The 27,965-nt window shown below is 40.5% G+C and overlaps 1 protein-coding gene across 1 annotated transcript in view; it reads right to left on the bottom strand.

Moving 5' to 3' along the window:
- FAM20C (FAM20C golgi associated secretory pathway kinase) overlaps nt 1-27,965 on the bottom strand; it is a 149,295-nt gene that overhangs the window by 92,255 nt on the left and 29,075 nt on the right. The window contains exon 3 of the mRNA XM_020977310.2: nt 18,705-18,783. Coding sequence (XP_020832969.1) covers nt 18,705-18,783 — 79 coding nt within the window. The remainder of the gene's footprint in view (nt 1-18,704; nt 18,784-27,965) is intronic.

The raw sequence follows: 27,965 nt of genomic DNA, 5'->3' as shown, positions 1-27,965 counted from the left end.
GGGAGGGCTCCTGAGAGAGGAGATGGGAAGGCTCACTGGATAGAGGGAGGGGAGGAGTAAATTCAGAAATGAATGTAACAGGAAAAATCTATCTATCTATCTATCTATCTATCTATCTATCTATCTATCTATCTATCTATCTATCTATCTATCTACCTACCTACCTATCTATTTTTAAAGGGAGGTTACGATTCTAACTTCCTGACTTTAAGGGACCACACTCAAGCTTAGCCAAAATCCTGGGAAGCTTAGGAGGTATTTCCCTAGGACCTCATTCACAGCAGGGACTAATGCTGTGGACTGCAGGAATAGCTGCTGCTATATTTTCTCATTTCTCTCTCCTGAAGATTTTAAAGGGTGAGGGGGAAAGAAAAAGGAAAAAAAATTGCAATTTGATTTTAATTTCCATGTTGACTTACAAAAGCAGTATGTTGATGTTGGCTGACTGCCAGGAAAGTGGTAACAGACTTCTCCACCCCCCCCAATCCTCCACTCCCCTCCCCTACAAATAGCTCTATATGCTGTATGAAATATAAAGGCAAAGCAGGCAGCAAAGTGGGACTGGAGGGAGATTTTCATTCCTAAGGTACAAATTCACATCACAGAACTGCAAAGACAAAAAAAAAAAAATCTAAGGAAACCTAGAAATTAATAGTGCCGTCTTGGAAAAGGGATTTCCAGGCCCAGTGTGATGTTATTATCACAAGGTACAGTATTTGTATAGCACTCCTAAAAGGCAAATCAAAAGGAAATTTAAAGAATGTGGTTGAGCCTTCCTTTAAAAAAAAACTATGCCATTTGAAAGCTTGTAACACCATCTGTAAGAGTGCTTGCCTTTTGCCAACAAAAACAAAGGTATTTTATCTAAATCTCCTTAAATTCTTTCATCATAAAAAAAAAGATAAATGGAAACTGTGAGTAATGGTTACAAGCTTTTATAATAAGACACTGAGTACTGTGTATTTTTTTAAATCCACTTTCTTATTAATCTTTTATATGCTCTGCCCTCATCCAGACAGGGTACGTTCACATAGAGGGGCATGTTGAAACCACACTTACAGTGATCTGTATTTCTCTGGAAGCAGTATTCCATGCCAAGTGACATATACTAAGATAGGTTACAACTGAGAAGTGCCATTTTATATGCCGACTGAGTCATGGGAGGATGAATGAGGCCTCTTCATCAACTTGCTCTTCTACCACCCAACACAACAAATCCAAGAATCCTTTATGCAGTAAGTGCTTAATAAAAGTTTGTTGAATCATACAACCTATGTTGGAGGGGCCCTCAGAAATCATCATGTCATGTAATTATAATGACCGTGTCCAGAGACAAAAAATGTACCTCCTTCCCTTCTTTGAAGAATTGGGGGACTTTCAGTGTGGAACACTGCAGAGGTGTCAGCCTCAGGTAATTTATTGGCTGGTTTTGTGGATCTGCTCTTTTAACTTTCTTATTTTATTCTCTGTTATAAAGGATGGCTCACTGCATAGGGAGGGGGAAGTGGATGACATTAAAGAAAAGAGATATAAATGATTTTTAAATTAATATTTTTAAGTTAACAAAACTTTTAAAGATATTTTAAAAGTTAATTAAAAAAAAAGAAATCAATTAGCCTAACCTCCCACTCAGTGCAGGAAACTCATCTTCCCATATCACCAACATGATCATCCAGCTGCTTGCCTTCAATACTTGTAAAGAAGTAATGCTTCATATTACTTTTTGAGCCCATAATACTTTTTCCACTGTTGGGCAGCTCTAATTAGTAGAACATTCTTTTTTTTTTTTTACAACTGTAATTTTTCCTGTTGCCCAATGTGCCTGGCTTCCATATTGTGGCCTTTTAAATATCTAAAGACAGTCATCGTGGTCCCCAATATTGGGTCCTTCATACTAACCACTCCAGATTCTCTCAACTATTCTTCATGCAACTACCCTGGGTTGTTTTCTTTGGGAGTTTGGGAGTTCTTATCTTCAGATGAATAAATGTCTCATTATTCAATATAGTACCCCAAAGTGTCATGATGCCAACACCTTCCTAGAATGGCATCTCTTTGTCTAAACAGACCAGGAGATAGTGGAAAGTCAAAGAAAACACATATACTAGCCAGATATCCTACATCAAATAGGATGTCCTAGATAAACTTCCTTCTTGTCTCAATTCTTGAAAAACAGCTGTGATTCCATCAGTGTAGGTACTCCTTCTCTGGCCACAGACTGCAGTCTATTCATGACTTAATACATGGTCTTCATGAGGTGTTATGGCCACGTCAAAAAAAAAAAATCACCTCATTGACCAACTTTTGGGTGATGAGCCTTTCCCAACTTAGCTAGACTGGTCCTCAGAACACAGATACACTGTACATAACACCTGTAGGTTGGCATAGCACTTTACATTATTATCTCATATGATTCTCATAACCTGGGGTGGGGGAGGAGGGGGAAGGTGCTATTATTTCCATTTTACAGATGAGGAAAAGTGAGGTAGAGAGGAACCTGGGTTCAAATTCCCTCTCTGGTAGTTTATTACCTACCTGCATGATCTTGGCATGATCTTCTGGACCTCAGTTTCCTCATCTGTTAAAATATATATTTCTCTCTCTCTCTCTCTCTCTCTCTCTCTCTCTCTCTCTCTCTCCTTTCTCTCATAGTTATGTATCTTCAGCATTTATCAGTGCCTGGCACATAGCAGACCTTTAATAAATACTTCTTGATCTGCAAAATAAAGGGGTGAACCAGTGGCCTATCGGGTAGTGCACTGAATTTGAGAGTCAGGAACCCTGGAGTTCAAACCTTGTGTCAGACACTAGGATCAGACTTCACTTACCCACTCTGAGCCTCAGTTTTTTTTTATCTGTAAAATGAAGATAGTAATAGCACCTGTCTCACAGGGTCATTGTAAGGCTCAAATGAGATTTGCTCAGTCGTGTCAGAATCTTCATAACCCCATTTGGGGTCTTCTTGGCAAAGACACTGGAGTGGTTTGCCATTTCCTGTTCCAGCTCATTTATAGTTGAGGAAACGGAGGCAAACCAGGGTAAGTGACTTGCCCAAGGTCACACAGCTAGTAAGTGTCTGAGGCTGGATTTGAATTCAGGAAGATGAGTCTTGCTGACTTCAGGACTTGTGTTCTCTCCACTGTGCCACCTAGATGCCCCTTCAAATGAGGTAACATATGTAAAATGCTTTGTAAACCTTAAAACTGCTGCTATCATCATCATCATCACCACCATTAGGTGGTTCCCAGCTCTAACTCTGTGCTCCTATATAGCTGTCAGCTGCTGTCTTTTTGAAATCTACTTACTTTGCACCAACAGAGCCACTGCTAAGACATCCAACTCCTGGCATGGTTAATAAACAGACCACTGTGGATCTGTTCACATATGGGGGAGGGTGGAAGGAAGGAGGGAATGGGGAGAAGATGGAGCCTAAACATCCTCTCTCACACTCCTGCAATTCAGCCAGTATCCAAATGGAGCTCCTCAGCTGTGACCCATGAGACCCATGCCCCTTGGCACTGAAAAGTGTTACCAGAGAAGGGCAGACTGCTGAAGGCGTGAAGAATCACAGAGCACTTGGAAAGGTGCTCTCTGAGCAAGGGAGTAGAGAAGCGTATGAATCTAGCCCAGATGAAAGCTAGGATCAGTTTGATACAGGAACTCACAAGAAAGGGATTTCCCCCACCCCTAACTAATTAGCCCAGGAGTTGCCTGTAAAAGCCCCAGCAATTTCCATCATTCTAGCTAACAGTTTATAAATTGGCCTTTTACTGCAGTAATTTACTGCGACAATGTTTGCAAAAGAAAGGTGGAGTGGCAATATGCTAAAAACCCCTACCTTGCCATTGTGTTAAAATATGTTCACTACATTGCAAATGCATTAAAGTCCCCTGTTGGATTGGAATATTAACAAGCAGCCCTCCCTTTCTGCGGACGCCTGCTCACTGGGAAGCAGCCGGGGGAATCTGCATTTGGCCACGGGAGTTATAAATAGCCTTGGCTCTCTCGACCATCCTTTATGGGAAGTGGACTTAGAAGGGATGAGGCTGTGCTTCAAATAAATAAAATAATTATAAATTATCAGGCTTTATTTACCACAGTGGTGCTCTTGATGCCATTAAACCCATCTTTACTGTTTGCGCTCGGCTGCCCTAAATAAATGACCTGATGATGTTGCATGATTTGTCAGGTATTACGGAACACTTAGCCTAAGGAAGACTCCAGTTTCTCCATTTTGAAATACTGGCCAGGGCCTGGGAATTTCTTCACCAGCTCACTCTGTTTTGTAGATTTCATCCCGGAGGAGTTTCTGTGCTTTGGGGACTGGGAATCTAAAAATTGTGGATTTTTGAAGAAAGGAAAGAGAAGAAGGAATCCCACACCTTTGACGAGTGAATGCAGTTTTTGCACCCTTCCTCTGGCCCATTACCAACTACCCACAGGAACTGGGCTAGGATGTGAAGTCCTGGAAAGGAACTCTGATGGAGTTTTTTGCTTGGTGACTAAGGAAGTTGCTTTTCTTCTTACCATAAATCCAAGTTATGAGAACATTAAAGAAATCTGAGTTTAAAAGGCTTCATAAACAATGGCGCAGTGGTAGCGGCAGAAAATCAGGGGGAAACTTTTTTTTTTAAAGAATTTCAAAAATGGGAGGGATTTCAGCAGCTCTCTCTAGTCTAATCCATACCCTAATGGATCCCCACTATAACATTACTGCACAAATGGGTCATTCAGAACATTTAAGGGTAGCAACAGAAGAAAACTCTTAAAGATAATTGTGTCACAAAATAATGTGTGACCCTGGGCAAGTAATTTCATTTCTCTGAGTCTCAGTTTCTTCCTCTGTCATAAAAATGAGATGTATTAGTTCCATAAGGTTTCTTCTACCTCTTATTCTATTGGTTCATGATTGCAGAGGGCTTAGGATAAAATAGGCTACCCACCTCCTAAGAGAGGCAATGGACTCAGAGTCCAGATTGAGACATATCTAGGGAAGACTTGGCCAATCTGGGAATTTATTACACTTGATCATAGATATTTGTAGAGTAACTTGGTGGTCCAGTGCACAGAGTGCCTGGCCTGGAGTCAGGAAGATTCATCTTTCTGAGTTCAAATCTGGCCTCAGATAATTATTAGCTATGTGATCCTGGGCAAGTCACTTCACCCTGTTTGCTTCAGTTTCCTCATCTGTAAAATGAGCTGGAGAAGGAAATGACAAGCCACTCCAATATTTTTGCCAGAAAAACTCCAAATGGGATCATGAAGAGTTGTACACAACTAAAACAACTGAACAACAACAAAATACATGTTTGTGACAGGAGATTTTTGTTTTTTCTTTCTTTCTCAGTGAAGGAAAGAAAAAGGGAAAGTAGGAGGTTGAGAAGTTGGTTCTTTGAAAAAAAAATAAAATTTGACTAAAAAAAAAAAGACCCTATGGTTCTATGAGTTCTGTGCTGGAGAGCAAGGACCAAGCCTCTATTGGAACAAAAATAAAGTATTAAAAGCATCTGAGTTGGGAATTAAGGGGCATGAACCAAAGTCTTGGCTTGGTCACGTTGCCCTGGACCTCATTAATCTCGTCAGTAAAATGGGCTCTGAGGTTCTTTCTGGAGAACCTATGACTCTTTGAGGAGATAATATCAAGGATCTCTAGCTGATCCTACAATTCTGTGAATTTATGCAGGTCGTCACATACTCTTAGATGACATTGATGATTCTAATTCAATTTTTATTTGGGCTTTTCATATCATTTGATTCAATTTAATCCAATTGAACCACTATTTACAATAAAAATAGTAGCAAACACATGACGCTTTTAAGTTTGCAAAATATTTAATATATATGATCCTATTTGAGTCTCACACTCCCTTTGTTAGGTAGGTGCTATTATTACCACTTTATAGATGAGGAAACTGAAGCCTAGAATTAATTGTACTAGGAGCTCACAGTCTCTTACCTTTTGTTGCATGCCGAGCGCTTTATAAATGTTAACTGTTGGTATTTGGGGAAAGAGAGGATGCCCCGATCTAGTGATGGTATACATGCCAACATTTTCCCCATGCCCAGGGCTTAGAGTACATACCACACAGACTGTTATGAAACTATGCTTGGTAAATTACAAGCATGCTATGTATATGTAAGGCATGATTATCATTGATTGTAGGTGTATATTTGGAAGCAGTACAGTACTATGAGAAAAAAAAACACTGTATCTGGAGTCTGAAGATGGTGGTTTAGCATCCTCATTCTATGTTATCTTGGGCAAGCTGTTTAGACTTTCTGGGCCTCAGTTAAAGGATCTAGATAAGATGACTTGTAAGGTACCATCTTTCTTCCAGATGTAAATTTATGATCCCATAGGAATTTTGCTCACATTGCTCCACATCCAGGACAACTAGCTTAAAAGGGCTTTTGTGGCCAGAGATGTTAATTGAGGTTTATCACAACATTTATCTGGCAACTCTTCAGCTCAGTATTATAGATTTAGAACTGGAAGGACCCTAGAGATCATTTATTGCAACCATCTCATTTTTGTTATCCCAGAGACTAGCCCAAGGTCACAGGGGTAGTAAGTAACATAGCTTAGATTTGGACCCAAGTCCTTTGGTTCAGATCTAGCATGGAACTCTATGCAAACTTTTCTTCCATGGGTCTTTAGGCATGTTCCAGGCTCCAGGTCACAAGATTAAAGGATTCTAGATTTAGAGTAGGAAAGGGACCTTAGAAGTCACCTAGACCAGTTATCTCATCTTACAGACACAGAAATCAAGGCTTAGACAAACTAAGTAACCTGCATGAGGTCTCTTAAGCATGCTGCAGAACAATTACCTCCTATTACAAATAAGGAAACTGAGGCTTAAACAAAGTAAATGACTTGCCTGAAGTCATAGAGGTAGGAAGCAATGGAGTTAGGTTTCAACTTTGACTTCAAATCCAGCTTTCTCTGCTACTTTTTATCTAAGATAGCAGAGGTATTTACATCAAAGTTGGGCCCTGGGCCAAGACCAGCCGTAAAGTATTTGATGGCTTTTGTTTCCCCATCTGCGTCCTCTACCCCAGGCTGCACCTTAGAAGAAGCTGGAATGATCCACACCAGAAATAGTGTGGGCTGAGGAGTTTGGAACACTCTAAGTTAGCAGGAATCCCTTTAAACTATGAAATAGGATGCAAGGACACAGTCAGTTCCAGAGGACAGACTGAACTTCAGCTCTTCCTACAAAATGATGACTTGAGAAAGAGTGTGGAATCCAGCCTTGACAGAGGTAAGTATGGAAACCCTTTACAAATTGTAGAGCACATAGCAACATGCATTTGTTGAAAGAATTTCCTCCCTGGGAATTCCCTATACTAATGAAATCACAGATCTGATCAGTTATTCACTCTTATCATAGTACTTTTATTTTACAGTCTTTTACTGTAATCAGTAAAATTTCAATCAGTAAATATTTATTAAGCACCTACTATGTGCCAGCACTGTGCTAAGTGCTGGGAATATAAAGAAGGGCAAAAGACAATCCCTGCCTTCCAGGAGCTCACCATCCAATGGAAGAGACAATATGCAAGCAAGCTATATACAGAATAAATCTGAGATAGTCAGTGCAGAGTAGGGACTAGAGCTATGGGAGATTGGGAAAGATTTACTGTAGTAGGTAGGGTAATTGGGAACTGAAGGAAGTCAGGGAGGCTTCCATGAATAGATGATAGCCAGTGAAAATGCCCAGAGTTTGGAGATGAGATGTCTCGTTCAAGCAAGAAGGTCAATGTCACAGGACCAAAGAGTATATTTAGGGGGAAGAGGGAGGAGACTGGGAGGATAAGAGGATCAAAAAAAAGTTGCTACCTATTTCTGAACCACCTTAAAAGGGAAGAATCAACCAACAATTGAAATGTTCAGGCTCAAAATGGGCACAGGTAGTTCAGGGGTTTGGTAGCAGGATCTGACCACATAAAGCATGTGATTTCTGGAAAGGTTCAAAGGGTTGCTTAATTACACAGTCAATGTCTACTTTATCCTATCTCCCATGATCTGTGTTGTGTAATCAAGTCTCCCTTAGCACCTAAATATCACTGACATAAGTTCCTGTCTGTCCATTTTGTCTGGGGTGCATGCTAAGTAAGTTGTTTGTTTTTTCTTCCTTCTGGACCTGTGATTTCATTGGTGTACAGAGCTCTGAGTAAGAGACTCCTTCTACAGACGTACACTGGGGGCTTCTCTGAAAGTTACAGTCAGAGACTTGCCTCAGATGGCCAGAGGCCCACAGACATAAGGACAGCTGGAACTCAGTTCTTCCTAACTGTAAGACAAGATTTCCATCCACATCACCAAGCTGCCTTTTATGCTAAGGAACAGGGAAAAGGACTAGCCCTGTCATCTCATTGATTTAGGGAACTCCTGGAGGAGGAAATTCTCTTTGTCCACTGTAGAGGTAACAGCTCAGTGGTCTCAGTGGATAGAGCACTAGATCTGGAGTCAGGAAGACCCAAATTCAAATCCAACCTCAGGCCTCAGATACTTGCTAGTACTGTGACTCTGGGCAAGCCTCTTAGCCTCAGTTTCCTCATCTGTAATACAGGGATAACAACTCTCATCTTTGCAATACTATATAGCACTATGTAGATACTAGCTATCACCATCATCATCATCATCATCACTACCTTCTCTATAGACAGCTGGATGGCAGAGTGGATAGAGTGCTGGGCCTAGAGTCAAGAAGATTCTTCTTCAATTCAAATCTGGCCTCAGACACTCACTAGCTGTGTGACCCTGAGGAGGTCACTTCACCCTGTTTGTCTCAGTTTTCTCATCTATAAAATGAACTGGAGAAGGAAATGACAAACCATGCCAGTTATCTCTTCAAGAAAATCCCAAATGGTGTCATGAGGAGTCAGACCCAACTTAAAACAATTGAACAACAGCAATCTTCTCTAACAATTTGTAGTCTCAGGGAGCTGTGAAGAAAATCTAGAATTAAGTAATTTACCCAAGGTCACACAAACAGTATGTGTCAGAGGCAGAACTCAAACCCAGGTCTTCCTGGCTCCAAAGTCAGCTCTCTACCTGTTACACCATAGCTGCTTCCAATGCCAAGTAACAGCTTCTCTAAATGGTAACCATCCTTCTTGCTCAGGCTGAAGTCATTCCTATTCCATGAAAGCTTCCCTGAAATGTTTAGTCCTCACTGAGCTCTCCTTCTTCAGAGTATTCATAAAGTATAGACCTACCATATATACTACAAAATTCAGTACTTAATTTTATTCTGTTATGTTCTTCACTGTTGCCTTATGTGCCTTAGTCTTACCAATGCCTCAGTCTTCCAAGTTTCTTATAAGTAAATACTGTTGTTGCATCGTTTCAGTCGTGTCCGACTCCCTGTGACCCCACCTGGGGTTTTCTTGGCAAAGATACTGGAATGATTTGCCATTTCCTCCTCCATTTTTACAGATAACTGAGGCAAACAGGGTTAGGTGACTTGCCCAGGGTCATACTGCTAACAAATGTCTGAGCTGGATTTGAATTCACAAAGATGAGTCTTTCTGACGACAGGCCAGGCACTCTATCCACTGTGCCACCTAGCTGCCCTTGCTGGGCGTATAGAAGGTACTTAAAAATACTGACTATTCATACAGTTTGTGGTGATACATTTTTTAGACTAGCTTAAGAACATTTACGAATACTCCACTGGTCAGCAAACCACCTCTGAGAGCCACTGCTCTACTCCACATTACTGAAGGAAAGGTATAAGTGCCTACGGTTAAGAGTGGCAATGTTTTAAGTAGGGAGACTCTTCTTTGTGTCTGATAATTGGTTTGAAATGTTTGTTTCTGTCACTGACAGAAGGCAAGATGTGTCTGGTTCATACCCTGACTCATCTCTAACACCCCATCTACTGTAGTTCTAACAACACAGAGCTGTATTGAGAATGTAGGAATGTAGGTGTGGAGGAAAAAGTTACTCAGAGCTAGAACATTAAAATACGATTTGAAAACACTTAGCTTGCCTTAATTGATGTCCTCTGTTGTTCTATGTATTTTATGTATTTAGAAACATTATCTGGAGAAGGGATCCATAGACTTCATCAGAATGCCCAAGGAGTCCGTAACACAAAACAAGGTTAAGAACTCTTGCCCTAGAGCAAAAAGATTTCTAAGCTCTGGAGGAGGGAACACCCATTTCAAACAAAAAGCTATACTATATAATTCCCAAGTAGCATGAAGGTGTTTGAATCTAAATAGTTCTGGGATAGATGTTTTCTTGGGAAGTAAAATTATCTTCTCTTCCTTACTTTTTTTTTACTCCTAATTTTTAAAACTCCTTTTTACCACCTAATATTGTTGGTACAAATGCTAAATTTCCTTTTTTTTTTCTCGGAATCACGTTAGCATAGGTCTGCAAATGATACAACTATGCACTTTTTTGGTTTGTTTTGCTTTAGTAGGTAACTCTCACCAGCAGTGCTAGATATGGAGTCAGGAATACCTGAGTTTGAATCCCTGCTTCATATGTTTACTAGCGCATCGGACCCATAAGTCATTTATTCTCTCTCAGCCTCAGTTTCCTCATCTGTAAAACAGGGATAAGAATAATAGCACCTGTGTCACAGGGCTGTTGTGAGGATCAAAAGAGATAAGTAAAGGATTTTGCAAACCTTAAGGTACAATATAGATGTTAGCTATTATTATAATTTCACACACTGCTTAAAGTTAAACTTACTAGGTGCTTAGAAGCAATGTCTCAAGTGGAAAGAAGAGCGTAAATCCCAGCCCTGCCACTTAACTATTTGACCTTTAGCCCATCACTTCTCTGACCGTTGTGTTAGGGGCAGCACTTCCTTCACCTGTAAAATAGAAGTCTGGCTTCCATGACTTCTATGTTGTTGTTCAGTCAGTACAACTCTTTGTGACCCCATTTGGGGTTTCCTTGGCAAAGATATTGGAGTAGTTTGCCATTTCCTTCTCCAGCTCATTTTACAGATGAGGAAACTGAGGCTAACAAGGTTAAGTGATTTGCCCAGGGTTACACAGCTAGCATCTGAGGACAGATCTGAACTCAGGCCTTCCGGACTCCAGGCCTGGCCACTGGCATTATCCACTGATAAATCTAGATGACTTCTAAGGTCCCCTCTCTCTCAAAACCTAATATCTTGTGGACTCCATGCCTTTTTAACAAGATGACACATAAGCCTGCCTCTTAGGCTAAGCTAGGGCGGGTTAAACTATCACAACAAACAAGATCCGAACCGGAGTTTCTGTTATCACAGAACAGTGGCTACACCCTGGGCGATGTCCCAGCTCATCACAAGCAGAATTCACTACCACAAGATGCTGTACAGCCCACAGTCTAGACCTCTATTTTGACATGATTTTACATGTTACGTCAGCCCCAAGGCCATCCCTCCCCCAATAACAGCAGTCACAAAGCTTAGGAGAGGTGAGGTCATTACAGAGATGATTTAGGCAAGAAATATTTTTGTTACCACTGATAATTAGGTTTTGGGCTTGAGTTACCCATGCAGACAGTCTGTGCCCATCAACTTAGATAAGAAATTGTCATCTTCCCATTTCCCTTAACCTGAGATGAGGAACCTTTATAAACAGCATTTTCCTTTGGAAGTAGAGGTTCTGCTCTTTAGAATATCTGCATTTCTATCTTCCAGTCATTGTTTTCTCCCTAAAGTGGCTCCAAAGCTGTGGTTTTAAAGTATGGCCTGAGAACTCCTGGATTTATGAGGTCAAAACCATTTTCATAAAAATCCTAAGACTTTATCTGCCTATTAAAATACTCCTCCCCTTTCCAACTACATATCTCTGTGGGACTGGATTTTCTTCACATGTTTCAACCAAAACAGCATATTGCAACAGATTGAATGCAAAAGCAGATATGAGAATGCAGCTGTCTTCTATTAGACATTAGATTTGCAAAAAACATGCAAAAAACCCTCATTCTCATTATTTTTTTTTCCTTTGGAAATAGTTATTTCTCATAAAAATTATTTTATTTCTGTTAATATATGGGGTTTATTGTGATTTTTAAATAAATTAGTAAATATTTTAAAATTCTATCACTTTTAATTTCTACTGTGGTAACTACCATTAGGTATAATCCACATAAACAGCTCTCTTTGGGGGTCTCGATAATTTTTAAGAGTGCAAAGGAACCCTGAGATCAAATTGTTTGAGAACTGCTGCTCTAAAGACCTAGAAGGTCACCCTTTCCCCTAAATTCATTTACTCTGAAGAATCTGTTGAATTTCAACTTGAGATCTGCAGAGATTAAATGACAGAATGTCCAAGGTCATACAGCTGAAGTAAAAAGCTGAGCTAGGGTTAGAACTCAAGTCTCCTGACTCCAGTCGAGGTCTCCTGCCACTGACTCATACCCCACCTTCCCTACTACTTTAATTACTCTTTTAAGCACCTTCTCTAGCTGTTGTTTTCTCATCCTTTAAGACCTTAGGAAAACATAAATGTGAACTAAAAATTTATGGAGAAGCCAGGAAAAAAAATGTACATACATACATATAAACAACCATACACCCTTGTGTCCCAGGGACCTCTCAAAACTCTAGGCTCACAAGGGGCAGTTAGGTGGTGCAGTGGATAGAGTACGGGCCCTGAAGTCAGGAGGACCTAAGTTCCAATCTGGCCTCAGACCAAACACTTGACACTTACTAGCTGTGTGACCCTGGGCAAGTCACTTAACCCCAAGTGCCTAAAAAAAACCCCAAAACCCAACCCCCCCCAAAAAACTCTAGGCTCACAAAGACTGGATCCAATTATGAGAGAGGGGAGGGTCTGACCACAACAGTGAGCTTCTCTCTATGGCTCACTGCCCCTGTATTGAGTTGCTCTAGGGAAAATCTCCCTATATACCTATGGCATAGCTTGGGTTTAGTTTGCCCAAATGTAGATAAAGGGGATTCCCAGATCTTGTAGAAGCATAAAGGTACAATCTGGGTGTTGGTATGAAGCAGCTTTTATTTCACCCCATAGAAAAAGCAAAAGATGTGTGTGTGTGTTCCCACTTAATACAGCTAGAACATCAACTGGGGTTTGGGGGAATAGACTTCCTGGCTAATGTCCTGCATTTTAAATTAAAGGGCAGCAGACTCAGGAATTTTTGGTTGTGTTACAGAAATCTGAAAACAAATTCAACTGATGGATGACACAGGAATAATCAACAAAGTGACATGAATGTGCTGTTGGCAAAATAAACAGAAGACTGGGTATCACTCTTGTACCATATTTCACAGTCTTTGAGATTGCACTTGGAACCCCAGACACAGCTTGCTGATGATGGCAGAACAGAGGAATAATCAACAGCCTTAATACATTCAATGTTTGTTTTCCATTTAATGTTCTGAGAAGTAAATTTGAAATCTGAAAGTGACCAAACATGATTAAAGGGATAATGATTAACTTCCAAAAGGTAACTAAAGGTTATTTCATATGGATATCCAAGCAAATCCTGTCTGACCAACATTAACTTGGAATCTGATACATTATTTGCTCCCTCTTAAGAGACTTAGTCCTGAAAGAGGTCATCTGGCCCAACTATCTCATTTTTCAGACAAGAAATGTTTGTTAAATTGTAAGATGACGCCCGGAGGTTAAGTGATTTGTCCAGATCCACAGAGAAAAAGTAAGCAGAAAAAATTGGTTGAGTACTTAGGCATCCTAACTCCAGGTTTCTACATACTTCCCTATCGTTTTAGATATTCTCCCCTTTGGACCCTCTTTAACTAGTGTTGTCTCCTCTTTTGAGACCTTGGCAGAAAACATACTCTATAAATCTAAATTAATATTAATTTATAATTATATATAATTTATAAAGTTATTAGGAACCCAGAAAAGTGAACCATCCTAAATCTACTAAATCAATTCATTGTACCTTAAATGCATAAGTGTGCTGGAACCAGCTCAAACCAATTGTTAAATTTTCAGTGTGAGTGTTTACACCCCAGAAATCAGTAAATACTATAAATCAGGTGTTGATTTATTGTTTTGTTGATTGTCTAGACTTAAGAAAATGATGGGGAAAATGTTAATGAGGCAGATTAAATTTAAAAGGGTGAGTGTATACATTCCGCTCACACACAAGAGTAGGTTGTTAAACATTTACCAGCACACCCCTTCTGAAGCTTGACTTGTGCTGTCTCACTTCTGCGTCTAGCCTTGCCCCAACCTGCAATGCCCTCCTTGTTCCTTTCTGCAATCTAGAATTCTACCTATTCTTCCAGATGGAACTCAATTCTTGTCTCTTCCATAAAGGTTCCATGACTAGACCACCATATAGTGACCTCTCCCACCTCTAACACATATTACTGTCCTCCTTCTTTACCATATCAATCTCTTTGAGAGAAGGAAGTTTTCACTCTTGGTATTTGCATCCCCAGCCATTAAGAGAAGCACCTGATATATAATAGGAGCTTAATGCTTTAATAAATTTTATAAACTGCTACTGTTAATTATCTTTTTGGGTGCCCATCTTAATTACAGCACGGCACAGTGGAAACAGTATTAAATTTGGCCCAGAGGGCTTGGCTTTAATTCTTCTTAGTGCCACACTACCTATATAAGCTTGGGCAAGTTGTTTCCCTTTTCTGGGTCTCAGGTTCCACTTCTGCAAAATGATAGGGAGCAGAGGGTTCAGACCAGCTGATCTCTAATGTCTTTTTCTAGCTCCATGGTTCTACTGGTTACCATTGTTTTCAGTCATGTCTGACCCCATCTGTCATTTTCTTGGCAAAGCTATTAGTTTGCTATTTTTTCTCCAGCACATTTTATAAATGAGGAAACTGAGGCAAACAGGGTTAAGCAACTTGCCCAGGGTCGCACAGCTAGTAAGTGTGACCAGATTTGAACTCAGGAAGGTAAGTCTTCAAGACTCTAGGCCCAGCATTCTACGCAATATGGCGCCACATAGATGTTCATGATTCTACAGCCAACTTCTATAGTGTGACTTCTGGTGAAAGACTGTCAAACTTAGAATGCTGAATCTCTCCGAGGGCAGGAACTACATTCTATCTTCTTTGTACTACCCAGAGCATGAAACAAAGGGCCTGGCAAAGATTAGTTATTCTTAAATTACATCAGAATGTTGGACTTTTGAATGAATGAATGAATAAGTATTCACCATTTACTATGCTTCAAGTGTGGTAGATAAAACCCTAGCCTTGGAGTCAGGAAGACTCATCTTCATGAGTTCAAATCTGGCTTCACATACTTACTAGCTGTGAGACCCTGGGCAAGTCGCTTAACCCTGTTTGCCTCAGTTTCCTCATCTGTAAAATGAGCTAGAGAAAGAAATGGCAAACCACTCTAGTATCTTTGCTAAGAAAACCCCAAATGGGGTCACAAAGTGTCGCACATGACTAAATAACAACAAAAACATTTCAAGCACTGTGCTAAGTTCTAGGGATATAAATAGAAGCTCATATTAATTGGGGGAGATGATGCATATAAAAGAGTGGATGGTAAGGTCACTAGTGTGTACTGGAAGATCAAATGACAATGCCTGGGGGTACAGAGGTACAGTGACAGGGGAGATGGCAAAACCTAGTAATCCTCCATCTTCTCAGGAAGATTGTAGTTGGTGAATTTCTGCTCATTCAAGCAGTATAAGCCGACATGTGTACTTAGCAAGGGGGTTGGGGCTGGAGGTGCCCACTGCACTACCATTAGTTAGAGTAGAGTGGGAACTCTAGGCTTCCTCCAAGAGGTAGGAATGGGAAGGGATGAAAAAAGGAAGGGAACACTGGCAGGAAGGTTTTTTTGGGGGGAGGAAGGGGAAGGAGTTTCCTGATAAGCTTACTAGATAGGATCTGGGCTGGGAAAGCTGTATGGAGCAGAGGAGTCCCAATATCCTCCAAAACCAGGGTGCAAACTGAGACTCAAAAGAAAAGAATGACTTAGCCAAGACCTTACAACTATTTAGTAGCCAAGCCTGGATAAAAACCTGGATTTCCCAAACCCCATTTATCATACTGTGCCATCTATTTGATTTATTGGCCACCCTCAGCCCTTATTTAGATTTAAATAACAATAAAGCAGTGGAGGACAAAAAGAGCTGTACTCTTGCTGGATCAGTCCTGTTTAGAGGATATTTTGTCTGAATGAGCTGAGTGGCAGAGACTGTCTATGGTACACTAGGCTTTGGCTAGTTTTAAAAATCTGTATATTATTCCAAGCAGCTTTTAACATGCTTGGAAATATTCTTCCAGGTTTTTGAAAAATGTGCATGCCAAGATGAGAAGCGTAAATCAGTCCAGAGAAGCCTGCAGTGATGTCCTTGAAATCCCACTGAAGGAGAAATGAAGACATTGTCATTTTCTGCTATTGTCCACAGATTCCCATAATTGCTTGGTGTGAGAACCTGATGCATGTCCAGGCCCATCCATCATCTTGCCTTCTTTGGGCAGCATGCAGTAGATAGGCAAATGTCGAGCTCTTCATTTTACCTCGTTAGCAGTTCCAAAATGACAATGTCATAATAATGAGGGGGACTTAACCACATTTACGTCAGCTCAGAATTTCTGAGAAGGACGAATGTTGCACATGTTAAGAGAAACCACTCTGACTGTAAATGCTAAAAAAATAACAAAAAAATTTTTTAAATTTTAACTTTTTTTTTTTTTAAGAATTAGAAGGAGGCATTTAAACTAAGGAGTGGCCAGAGTGCTGGCCACTTTGGAGTGAGGAAGATCTAAGTTTAAGTTCTGCCTCCCTTGGATACTTAATAGCTCTGCCACCTGGGCAAGTCACTTAAGCTCTCTACATTTGTCCTCATTTGTAAAATGGAAATAGGGGCAGCTAGGTGGTGCCGTAAATATAGCATTGGCCCTGGAATAAGGAGGACCTGAGTTCAAATGTATCCTCAAGACACTTACTAGTTTTGTGACCCTGGGCAAATCATTTAACCTTGATTGAATCAAAAAAATAAATAAAAAATAAAATGGGGATAAAATGCCACTACATCCCATGCTTTTAATTAGAATCAAATGAGATAACATATACAAAGTATTTTACAAATATTAAAGCACTCTATAAATGCTAAAAGGATGAGAAATGTAAGATTTGTCAAAAATACCAAATTGATAGTCAGGTTATCCAAATGGAGTCAATTACTTGGATCTCATTAATTCAAGCCTTACTACCCTTGTGACACCGGACAAAACACAATACTTGTCTAAACCTCAATTTTCTTACTTTTGGGATCAGATGGTCTCCCAGGTCCATTGTGGCTCTGAATTCATAATCCTTGTTACTTACATACACACACACATGTGCACGCATGCAGGCACACACACAATGCTGAGAAAATAAAGTGGTTAGGCTTAAATGAGGTTGACCGGCTGTCTACAAAGTTCAGAAGATCAACTTATCTTGGATAAGTGCTCAGCCCTCCACTTCCTGAAAAGACCATGCCAACTACAATTTCCTTATCCTGTATAGACTATCTCAGATCAAGATAATGAATTCAACTACCTCCCAGCAGAAACAAAGACAGGAAATGAATGTGATTTCATTGATCCCCCTGACACAGATATTAAGTAGTTTCATTAAACATTTGGTGGCCTCAAGTGACCAAGTGACTTTGCTAAACCCTATGAAGTAAGACTCCAATTTTTTCATTTTCATTCTCTGTCGACAATCTCTAACAATCCCATCTTCTCTCCTTCCTGATTTCCTTTTTTCCCCCAGAACAGCCACTCAGACCCATTTTCAAAGCCCAATTCATAACGCAAGTACCTGATTAGTCACCTTGCCTTTCATTACAAGTCAGACTGAATTAAAGACAGATTAAGTGAAGCCCAAAAGCATCAAATACAGTCCTCAAGATTAAATCTACCTGAGAGTTTCTGTCTAAAACTCTCTTTTGTGAAGATAGCAACTTACTATGGCAAGCTTCCCTCCAAGGCAAACTAAATGAGATCATCTGTGAAAAAGAACCTTAAATGGAATGAAATGTCTCCTTTCTAGAAGATAATGGGAAAAAGGCATCATGGGACAAAAATTCTTGCAACATTGACTGAGGGGGACTCTGGCTCCTTCACTGTTTACTCAAAATAGTGGGATTTAAGGTGGAAACAGGAGGTAATGCATGCTTGCTTGGCAGTATTTGAATCACACCAGAAGGTCCTACAAGCCAAAACTTCCCCCCATACCTAGGAGCCCCAGGACCTGGGATTGTTTCCATTAGATAGTCATTAGTCTCCCTTTAAAAATGTGCATGAAGTATAACTAATGTCAAACTGCTTGCCTTTCTCAAAGAAGGGGGAGGGAGAGAATTTGGAACCCAAAGTTTTAAGAAATGAATGTTAAAAATCATTTTACATGTAATTGGGGAAAAATAAAATATTAAAAAAAAGAAATAAATAAAATGTGCATGCTTTTATAATTACTAAGGTAATGATTTCTCAGCCTGTGCTTTTCCTTCTGTGGAAAGGGTTAGATGCAGGATGGGCAGGGGCTTTAGGGAAGGGTGGGGCAGAGCTCAAAGTGAATCAAAGGTAGCCAAAGAGAGGAAAGAGCCAAGAAAAGGATCTGAAAGATTCAAGTTGCCATTGTTGCAATGTTGCAAGCCCAGTCTGGGCTCCTCTCTTTAACTCTGATTGTGTTTCCCGGAAAACATATGTTTGGTCCCCATGAGCTGTAGGAGCCATTACAGATTCCCCAGATCCAGACACCAAAACCTCTTCACTTACTTCATGGGTTTGAACAGTGCTTGCCCATAATTCTGGAATGTCATGATGAGTTTTAGTTGAGTTCCCCCAGACTTCATTGCTGTGGAAGGGGAAGGGAAAAAAAAACACATCAATTATATCCCATAAATAGTATGCTAATTAACAGTTTCATTTATATTGAACAACAACAGTAGCTAACATTTATATAACACTTTAAGGTTTGAAAAGCATTTTTCAAATATTTCATTTGAGGGACAGCTAGTTGGCACAGTTGATAGAGTCAGGAGGACCTGAGTTCAAATGTGACCTCAGATACTTGACACTTACTAGTTCTGTGACCCTGGACAAGTCACTTAACCTTAATTGCTTCACTGAAAAAACCCAAAAAACAAATATTCCATTTGATCTTTACAACAACCCTGGCAGATAGATAATAGCTAACATTTATATAGCACTTCCAATGTGCCAGGCATTGTGCTAAGTGCTTTACAATTATTACCTCATTTGATTCTCACAACAACCATGGGAGGTAGGTGCTATAATTATTCCCATTTTACACTGGAAGAAACTGAGGCTGGTGGAGGTTAAGTGATTTGACCAGGGTCCCATAGCTGGTGTCTGAGGCAGGATTTGAACTCAGGTCTTCCTGATTACAAGTCCAGCACTTGATTCTGATCTCACCACCTTGCTACCTCAATAAAAGTGACTGTAGAAAAACTGGCCAATCTTTTTTTTGTGTGGGATAGAAAGCTCTCATTGTGGCATAATAAGGATTTCTCTTCAGCCAGTTCTCTGTACTTCTTATATAGACTGTAGATACACTGCACACAGAATTCAGTTCTTTGACTGTACAGGTAACACCAGACTAACTCTTGCCTCTAGAATATTTCAACCCAGAGAGGAGAGTGGTTCACTTTTTTTGGGGGGAAAGGGGTGCTTAGGCAAGCACTTTGGAACTGTACTTGACAAGTCAGCCGGAAATGAAGCTCATTCTCTCAGACCTTAGTTGTATTGTTTGACATTGAAGCAGAACAAGAGAGGATGAGACCCAGTGACCTAGCTATTTTATGATCCCCTATGAAGGTCTGAGTCTGAAAAATCTCACCAAAAGATGGAAGAAATAAACATCCATTCTGACCTTGGTTTCCAAGCAGTGAGGGAATTCAGTGAACTTAGATACTGATGGGAGAGGCAGAAATGAAAGAAGAATAGAGGACAAGGAAGTGATTCAGTGGAAAGAGGTTTGGATTTAGAGTCCAAGTGGCTGAGTTCAAATCTTGGTCCTGACATTTATCACCTCTGTGACCTTGGATAAGTCACTGAACCTTAGTTTCCTCACCTGTCAAATGAGGGAATTAGAGTAATAGCCTCAAAGGTCCCTTCTGAATCTAAAAATCTAACACTATGATTCTAAGTTATAAATTCCTTCTTAAAACTAGTTGGCTGGGTGTTGCAGATAGTACCATCTTTTTTTTTTTAGCACCATCTTTTAAGATAGGCTTAGGGTGATACCTAAAGAAATCTCACTGTTTGCTGACCATCCCACTTCTCCAATCCTGAATAGCTGTATTCACGTGAAAATACATTACAATGAATATCAAGGCCCAACTTTGACAGGGGGAAGACTGTTAAAAATAATAACATTAACAGCTTATAATCAGCTATTACTTACATATCTTGTTGAGTTGTTTACGTCATGTCCAACTCTTTATGACCCCATTTGGGGTTTTCTTGGCAAAGATACTAGAACAGCTTGCTGTTTCCCTCTCCAACTCATTTTACAGATGAGTCAAGTGACTTGCCCCAGGTCACACAGCTGGCAAATTTGAACTCATGACGATGACTCTTCCTGATTCTGAACCCAGTGCTTTGTCCACTGCATCACCTTGTTGCCTATTATTTGTGTATAGCAGGCACTCAATAAATGCTTTTTGATTTACTGGTAGTTATATGAAGCTCAAAGTTTACATGGACTTTATAACCAGCTAGGTAGTGTACTAGATAGAGTGCTAGGTCTGGAGTCAGGAAGACTTGACATTAAATCTGGCCTCAGATACTTACCAGTTGTGTGACCCTGGGCAAGTCCCTTAATCTCTATTTTCCTCAGCTTTCTCAACTGTAAAATGGGGATAATAATAGCACCTATCTCTTAGGTCTGTTGTGAGGTAAAACACTTAGCGCAGTGTCTGACACACAGTAGAGGCCATATTAATGCTTATTCCCTTCCCTTCTCTTTATTTCATCTGCTTCTCTCAATGACCCTGTGAGGTCACTGAACATCCACATGCATAATTATGTTTGTTTTAGAGTTGAGATAACTGAGTCCTAGACAAGTGAAGCAACTCCCCCAATTTCACATGGCTACACAAGTCCCACCTAAGGTTGTGCATGGAAATCAAAGGACCACTAATCTCTTTCCTTAGCCTTTTAGACCTCTCCTTTAATATCTCTCTCCCTGATGAAGTTGATAAACTGATTGTACATTTATAAGGGCATTTATAAAGATAAAGCACTGGCCCTAGAGGGACCTGAGTTCAGATGGGACCTCAAAAGTTTACTAGCTATGTGACCCTGGGCAGTCACTTAACCCTGCTGGCCTCAGTTTCTTCATCTGTAAAATGAGCTTGAGAAGGAAATGGCAAACCACTCCAGCATCTTTGCCAAGAAAACCTCAAATAAGGTCACAAAGGATCAGACACGACTAAACAATGTATTTATAAATCTCAGATTATAGGGTCATTGTTTTGGATCTGAAAGAGACCTGAGACAACCCAAGATCATAGGAACATAGATCTAGAGCGGGAAGGGATATGATTATCACTACTACTACTAATAACTACCCTTTATGTGGCATTTTAAGGTTTGCAAAGCACTTTTCATGTCATCTTAGTTTATTCTCACAATGACCCTGGGATGTAGGTGCTATTATTATCACCCCATTTTACAGATGAGGAAACTGAGGCTGAGAAAGGTTAAATTAATTGACCAGTACCACCCATCTAATAAGTGTCTGAGGCAGGATTTGAACTTGAGTCCTCCTGATTCTAAGTCCAACCCTCTATGCACTGACCACTTAGTTGATTAGAGGTCATCTACTCCAACTCTCTCATTTTATAGATGAGGAAACAGAGACCCAGAGAGAAGAGATGGTTCCCACAAGCAATATAAATGGCAGAGCTGTCATATAAACCAATCCTAGGCTGTCCTCTATTTCCAAAGCCAGCAAACAATCTTCCTACCATAGCATACTCATTAGCACATCCCCACCCCACCCCACCCCCAAATGGAACTGCTTTTGTCTCTTCCCATCAGCCACCTGCCTACTCACTGCCAAACAGCCAGAAGCCCCCTGTTCTCCCCAAACCAGGGTAATTGCTCTAGTTCATAATGACCCAATGTTTGGTGTTTTTTGTTCATTGTTTTTTGTCTGCTGCAATGAGAGCTCTGGGAATGCAACTAAGCCAGCTGAGATGGCATCAGAGTCCAGGACTGTGCCATGAATGTGTGGTCCAAAAGAAAAATGCTGATGGATAAATGCTTATGGCAAAGTGAGGAATCAAATCTATGATCCAGGTAAATCAGGCCAAGAAGTCACCTTGGTTTTACACAAAGGCCTGTTGGTTGACACAGCAGTAGAAGAAGCAGTAGCCTATGGGCCAGACTTTTGTAACTTGAACCAAATGGATCTTTTAGCCTTTCTCTCACTTGTGTAGACCCAGAAACAAAAGTCCAAGAGTGGTAGTGGGAAGTGACTTGTCCAAGGTCAAACAGCCTGGCTTCCTCATCTGTAAAAATGCCAACTTTGCAGCAGTTCCCTTCTAGCTCAAACAGTCTACCATTCTATTGTCTGAATGAAGGAGGCAGCTGTGGAGTTCTCTTGTTCTCTTCTGTTTTCATTTTGTTTCAGATCGTGACTATTGCCAGGGTTCCCTTATTCACTCACCCAGGGGAGGCAGAAACTGAGTTAGAGGCAGACAATGGGAATGCCCAGATCTTAAAAGGATGCTGCTCTCTCCTAACAGCAGATGGGCATTTGCTACAGGAATAAAGGGAGAGCAGAGATTTCCAGTTTCATCATTTGTAGATTCATTCAGCAAGCATTTACTGAGCACCTAAGTAACGCTGATGGTAAATATGTTTCTAGTTTTTGCCTCTGAGGTCAAGCAAACAGAAGTAATCCCTCTTCCACTGGACAACCCCTAAAGTACCTGGTGGGGGCATGGGGGAGAAAGAGTGAGTATCAAGTCCCTACTAAGTCTTCTCTTCTACCAAGTTGCTAAAATCCCTAATTTTTTCAACTGATCTTAATAATATATGACCTGAAGGAGCTTCACCATCCTAGCCACCCTTCTTTGGACGCTCTCCATCTCATCAATGCCTTCCCTAAAATGTGATTTCTAGAACAGAATACAATGCTCCAGATGCTGCCAGACCAGGGCAGAAATCAAACTACCACCTTCCTTATTCCAGGATTCCATGTCTCTGTCTCTGTCTCTGTCTCTGTCTCTCTCTCCCTCTCTCTCTCTCTCTTCTCTCTCTTTTGGTAAGGCAATTGGGGTTAAGTGACTTGCCCAGAGTCACACAGCTAGTGAGTGTTATGTGTCTGAGGCCGGATTTGAACTCAGGTCCTCTTGACTCTAGGGCTGGTGTTCTATCCACTGTGCCACCTAGCTGCCCCTCCATGTCTCTCTTAATGTAGCTTAGGATTCATTAGCTTGATAAACACAATGACCAACAGCTAGGTGGGTAGCTAGGTGGCTCAGTGGATAGAGAGCTGGGCCTGGAGTCAGAAAGATCTGAGTTTAAATCCTAACCTCTGACACTTATAAGCTATGTGACCTGGGGCAAATCACTTAACCTTTGTTTGCCTTAACACACAGGAGAAGGAAATGCAAACCACTCCAGTATCTTTGCTAAGAAAAACCCAAGGACAGTATTGACATACTATGGTCTGCAGGGTCATGAAGAGTTGGACATGATTGAACAATAATAATAAGGTGCTGGACCCAAGCAGATTGAGGCATACATTTTTGGACATGACCAAAGCGGTGACTTGGTTTTTGTTTCATTATGCCTATTTGTTACCTGGGCTTTCTTTTTCTTTTTTTTCTTTTCAGTGGGGGAGGAGAAGGAAGAGATGACTTAGGAGGAAGAGGGAAGTTAGGGATACACTTGCCCTCTTCCTCCCCCCCCAAAAAAAACACCAAAGAAAAAGAAAAGAAAGGTTTGTCACTGAAGCATTTACCAAAAAAAACAACAACCCCAAAACATTCCACATCAGAGGCAAAAAGATGGTCATAAAGGAATCACAGACAACCAGGACAGCTTTGAAAGTTAAATGTTGAATTTCTTCCACTTTAAAAGAACAGCAAATCCTTCATAACAGAGATTATCGATCTTATGTACATCCCTCTTTTGTTCTGCTACATATTGAAACTCTCCCTTTATTTGGAGTTTGTTACATTCAGAATGTAAAAATTCAGAATTCAGAACAAATATTCAGAATTCTCTCCTCTTCCCCCCCCACCTTACCACAATTTTTGTAGTAAAAAATCTTTCTAGAAGAAGCATAATACAGTGGAAAGAGCGAATCCTCACTCTTTTGCTCCTACTTGTACGACCTCGGGTAAGTCCCTTAATTTCCTGGGGCCCTGATTTCCTTATTTGTAAAATGTTCAGAATCTTATGATCTTGCCTGATATGTTTAAAGACAGTCCAACCAACTATACCTTTGTCATTGTCATTCAGTCATTGTTCAGTTGCATCTGACTCTTTGTGGACCCCATTTGGGGTTTTCTTGGCAAAAATTCTTGGCATTTTCCTCTCCAACTGTACCTTATGATGACCTCATCCACAATCAAATATGTCTATTTTGTCATGGCTACCGTTCATCCTTCATTTTTGAAGAGGACCAATGATGTCATGGGGTGATGACTTGACTTGTATGTGAATTGGATTTAAGTGAGGCAGATTTGCACAGAGTCATCACCTTTCCCCTCTCTGGACTCATCAAAGTCCAGTGGCAAGACAAAAGTCAGGACAAGTGGCAATGGCCCAGAAGGCAGTGGATGGTCTGCCTATTTCATGACCATGGGAACAAATTATTCTCATCTGCCCATTCCACTGAGGCAACTCTTCATTCAAGCTTGGAGGTCAAAAGGGTGCATGTCAAATACTCTGAAGCCCAAACTACTTTTTGAACCAAACCCATCAGTACAGATATTACCTCCAGATTTAACCAGTTGAAAATGATATGGACCAAATACATTTCTTTGTTGTCTGTGTGCCTAAGACATAGGTACATAGGGTTAAACTTATTTGGATCATTGATGTCATTCAGTTTCATCCATCAGTTGGGGCAAATATGTGCAACTCAGGAACTGGAAATATTGGTGGTAGATTGTACGTCACAGGTTTCAGGTATTTCTTCTCAGGCATTCCTATTAAGGTATCCAGGTATTTCAGGTATTCCAAGTCTTCACAAGCTTGGGGTAGACATCCCTCTAACTCACCAATGGTTTTGAGGCTTCTCAGTTACCTTCAGTCTAGTTTAGCCCACCTGCCAAGATGGTTTTACTGGGGTGTGGCCACCATGCATGCTATAGCTTCTGGGAGCCACAGATGAGAGTTGGGTAACAGATGGACACCCAAAGGCAGATGAACAGGCCTGAAAACAGCTCAGCAAACCCTCACACCAAAGATGCTAGTCCTTCTTGAACATCCCATACATCCTATGACTCTTTTACTTACTACCTGTATGACCTTGAAACTTGTGTGGCCTTGGGTAAGTCATTTAACTTCTTGAGCCTTAGTTTACTTACCAATAGAATGAGGGAATTGGATTAGATTGTCTCTAAGATCTTTTCCAGCTCAAAAATCCTGCCTGATATGTTTTAAGACAGTTCAACTCACCATAGCTTAGGAGGGTCTTATCCAAAATCACATACGGCTACAGAATCAAAACTGGTGTTGATCTGATAATTCATTGTAACTGTTGACAATTCATGATGGAATTTTTTTTTTCTTTAGGGAAGTCTTATTGATTCTCAGCCTTTCTGGGTCAAGAAGAAGATAAGGAGTTTTTGAGATTGTCCCTTAGTTGTGTTGGGTAGTCCCTGGCTAGTCTTAACTGGTATTTATTCCTCTCAAACCATTCCTACAATAACATGTTTACTAACAGATAATTTGGCATTTTTAACTATAATTTTCATTTTCCATATGCCAGGAAAAGTGTAATTGAAATGAACATTAGACATGAGTAAAGCAGTTCAGTAGGGCTTTCACAGAACATCAGTATTTTCCACACCCTTGAAAATGCTAAGCTGGCCATCTTTATATGCCAGAGCAGATGGCTATGTAGGAAGACAGTGGCTACAGATGGCATTCAATGACTGGACTAGCTTCTTAGCCAAGGTGGAAGGCTACATAACACAGTGATAGAATTAGCAAAACTTGGCTCACCAAGGTACTTCATAAACTTCAGCAGCCCCTCATTTCAAAAAGTCCAAACTCCTTAGCCTGGCATAAAATAAGCCCTGCAATTTGTCTGTGAACTGCCTTTCTGACCTTATCTCTCACCACCATTCTACATGAGCATTCTGGTTCAATTGGACTGGTCTACTCACTGGTCACTAGTAATTTGTATTTTCTACTTTTCCTGACTTTGTTCTCATGCCTAGAATGTTCTCCTCTCTCTGAGCCTTGGTCTAGTCACTTAAATTCTCCACATACTTGTTCACTTACTTGTAAAATGACATTTAAGTTCTTATCTGTGCCTAGGACCCCTTGGCACCCAATCCCTTGTAATGCCCAGGTATGTGACATAGCAAAGGATAACAGCAGAAAAAATGACAGGGAAGGATAAAGTAATTCAAAATTCTGTATCAGGCTCAAGATGAAAAGAGGGTAACACTACTCATGAATTGAGGGTAAAGAGGAAAAACTAACACACTTGTGGTTGTTCAGTTCTGTCCAACTCTTCATGAATTCATTTGGGGTTCTTGGAAAAGGTAATAAAGTGGTTTGCTATTACCTTCTTTAGCTCATTTTACAGATGAGGAAACGGAGGTAAACAGGGTTACATGATTTGCCCAGGGTCATGCAGCTAATAAGTGTCTGAGGTCAGATTTGAACTTGGGTCTCCCTGACTCCAGGCCTGGTGCCCTATCCACTGTGCCATCTAGCTGCCTTCCCTCTTTCCCCCAACATTTTTGCCTGGGAGAAGTCAGTTTACTCTGAAGATGGAGTAAAGATTGGAAAGGACAGCATGAAGCCTAGGAAGTGAATGTGGAAGCAGGCTAAAGGAGAGACTTATCAACTTTCCCTTACACAGAGATTTTTACCTGGGATCTATGATCCCTTCACAATCCTATCTATTTTATTTCATGCATTTAAAAACATTATTCTGAAAAGAGGTCCATAGGCTGCATCAGATGGCCAGAGGGGAACTCTGACACACACAAAAAGGTTAAGAACTAAAATCCCACCTTCTATAGGAAGCCTTCCCCAACTTCTCTTAATTCTAGTGTCTTCTCTCTGTTAGTTATTTCCTATTTATCCTATATCTAGGCTTGTTTGTTCATATTTGTTTGTTGTCTCCCTCCATCAGATTGTAAGCTCCTTGAGGGCAGGGACCATCTTTTGGCTTTTTCTGTATCCTCAGCACTTAGCACATATTAGGCATTTAAAAATAGTTATTTAATTGATTAAAGCTCTGACTTAGAAGATGTTGTGTGTGTGTGTGTGTGTGTGTGTGTGTGTGTGTGTGTGCTCTCGAGTGTCTTTGGGGAGAATTGGGGAAAAGAGGGCAGTGTTTAAGACATGTAAAAAGCCAATCTTCTCAACCTAGTCACCAAAGTATGTACCTCTATTCCTGGGGAATAAGGCTGTTAATGATATTAAAGAATCACAAATTTGAAATACCGTTGGAGAAGTTAATAAATCCCTTCCTCTTCACCAAAAGCAGCTCCATCCCTGACTTTTGCATTCCTATTTATCAAACTTTTCTTAAAGTTCTCCCCAAGTAAGTACAGCAAGACATACATACACCCACACACACCCACACACACCCACACACACCCACCACCCACCCACACCACACACACACACACACACACACACACACACACACCCAGTTTCACTGACTGCAACACTTTTAAGGAATTATCAGGTAATTTCCTCATATTAATAAATAATTTGGCAGAGCTTAAATTCATGTGCTAAAGAGTCTTATCTCTCTTATTAAATAAAAGTAAGTGGAATAATTAAACCCCCATTAGATTT

The sequence above is a fragment of the Phascolarctos cinereus genome, unplaced genomic scaffold (assembly GCF_003287225.1).
Source record: "Phascolarctos cinereus isolate Bilbo 61053 unplaced genomic scaffold, phaCin_HiC Scaffold_4;HRSCAF=312, whole genome shotgun sequence".
Taxonomy (NCBI): domain Eukaryota; kingdom Metazoa; phylum Chordata; class Mammalia; order Diprotodontia; family Phascolarctidae; genus Phascolarctos; species Phascolarctos cinereus.
This window is presented reverse-complemented; position numbering and strand designations above follow the sequence as displayed.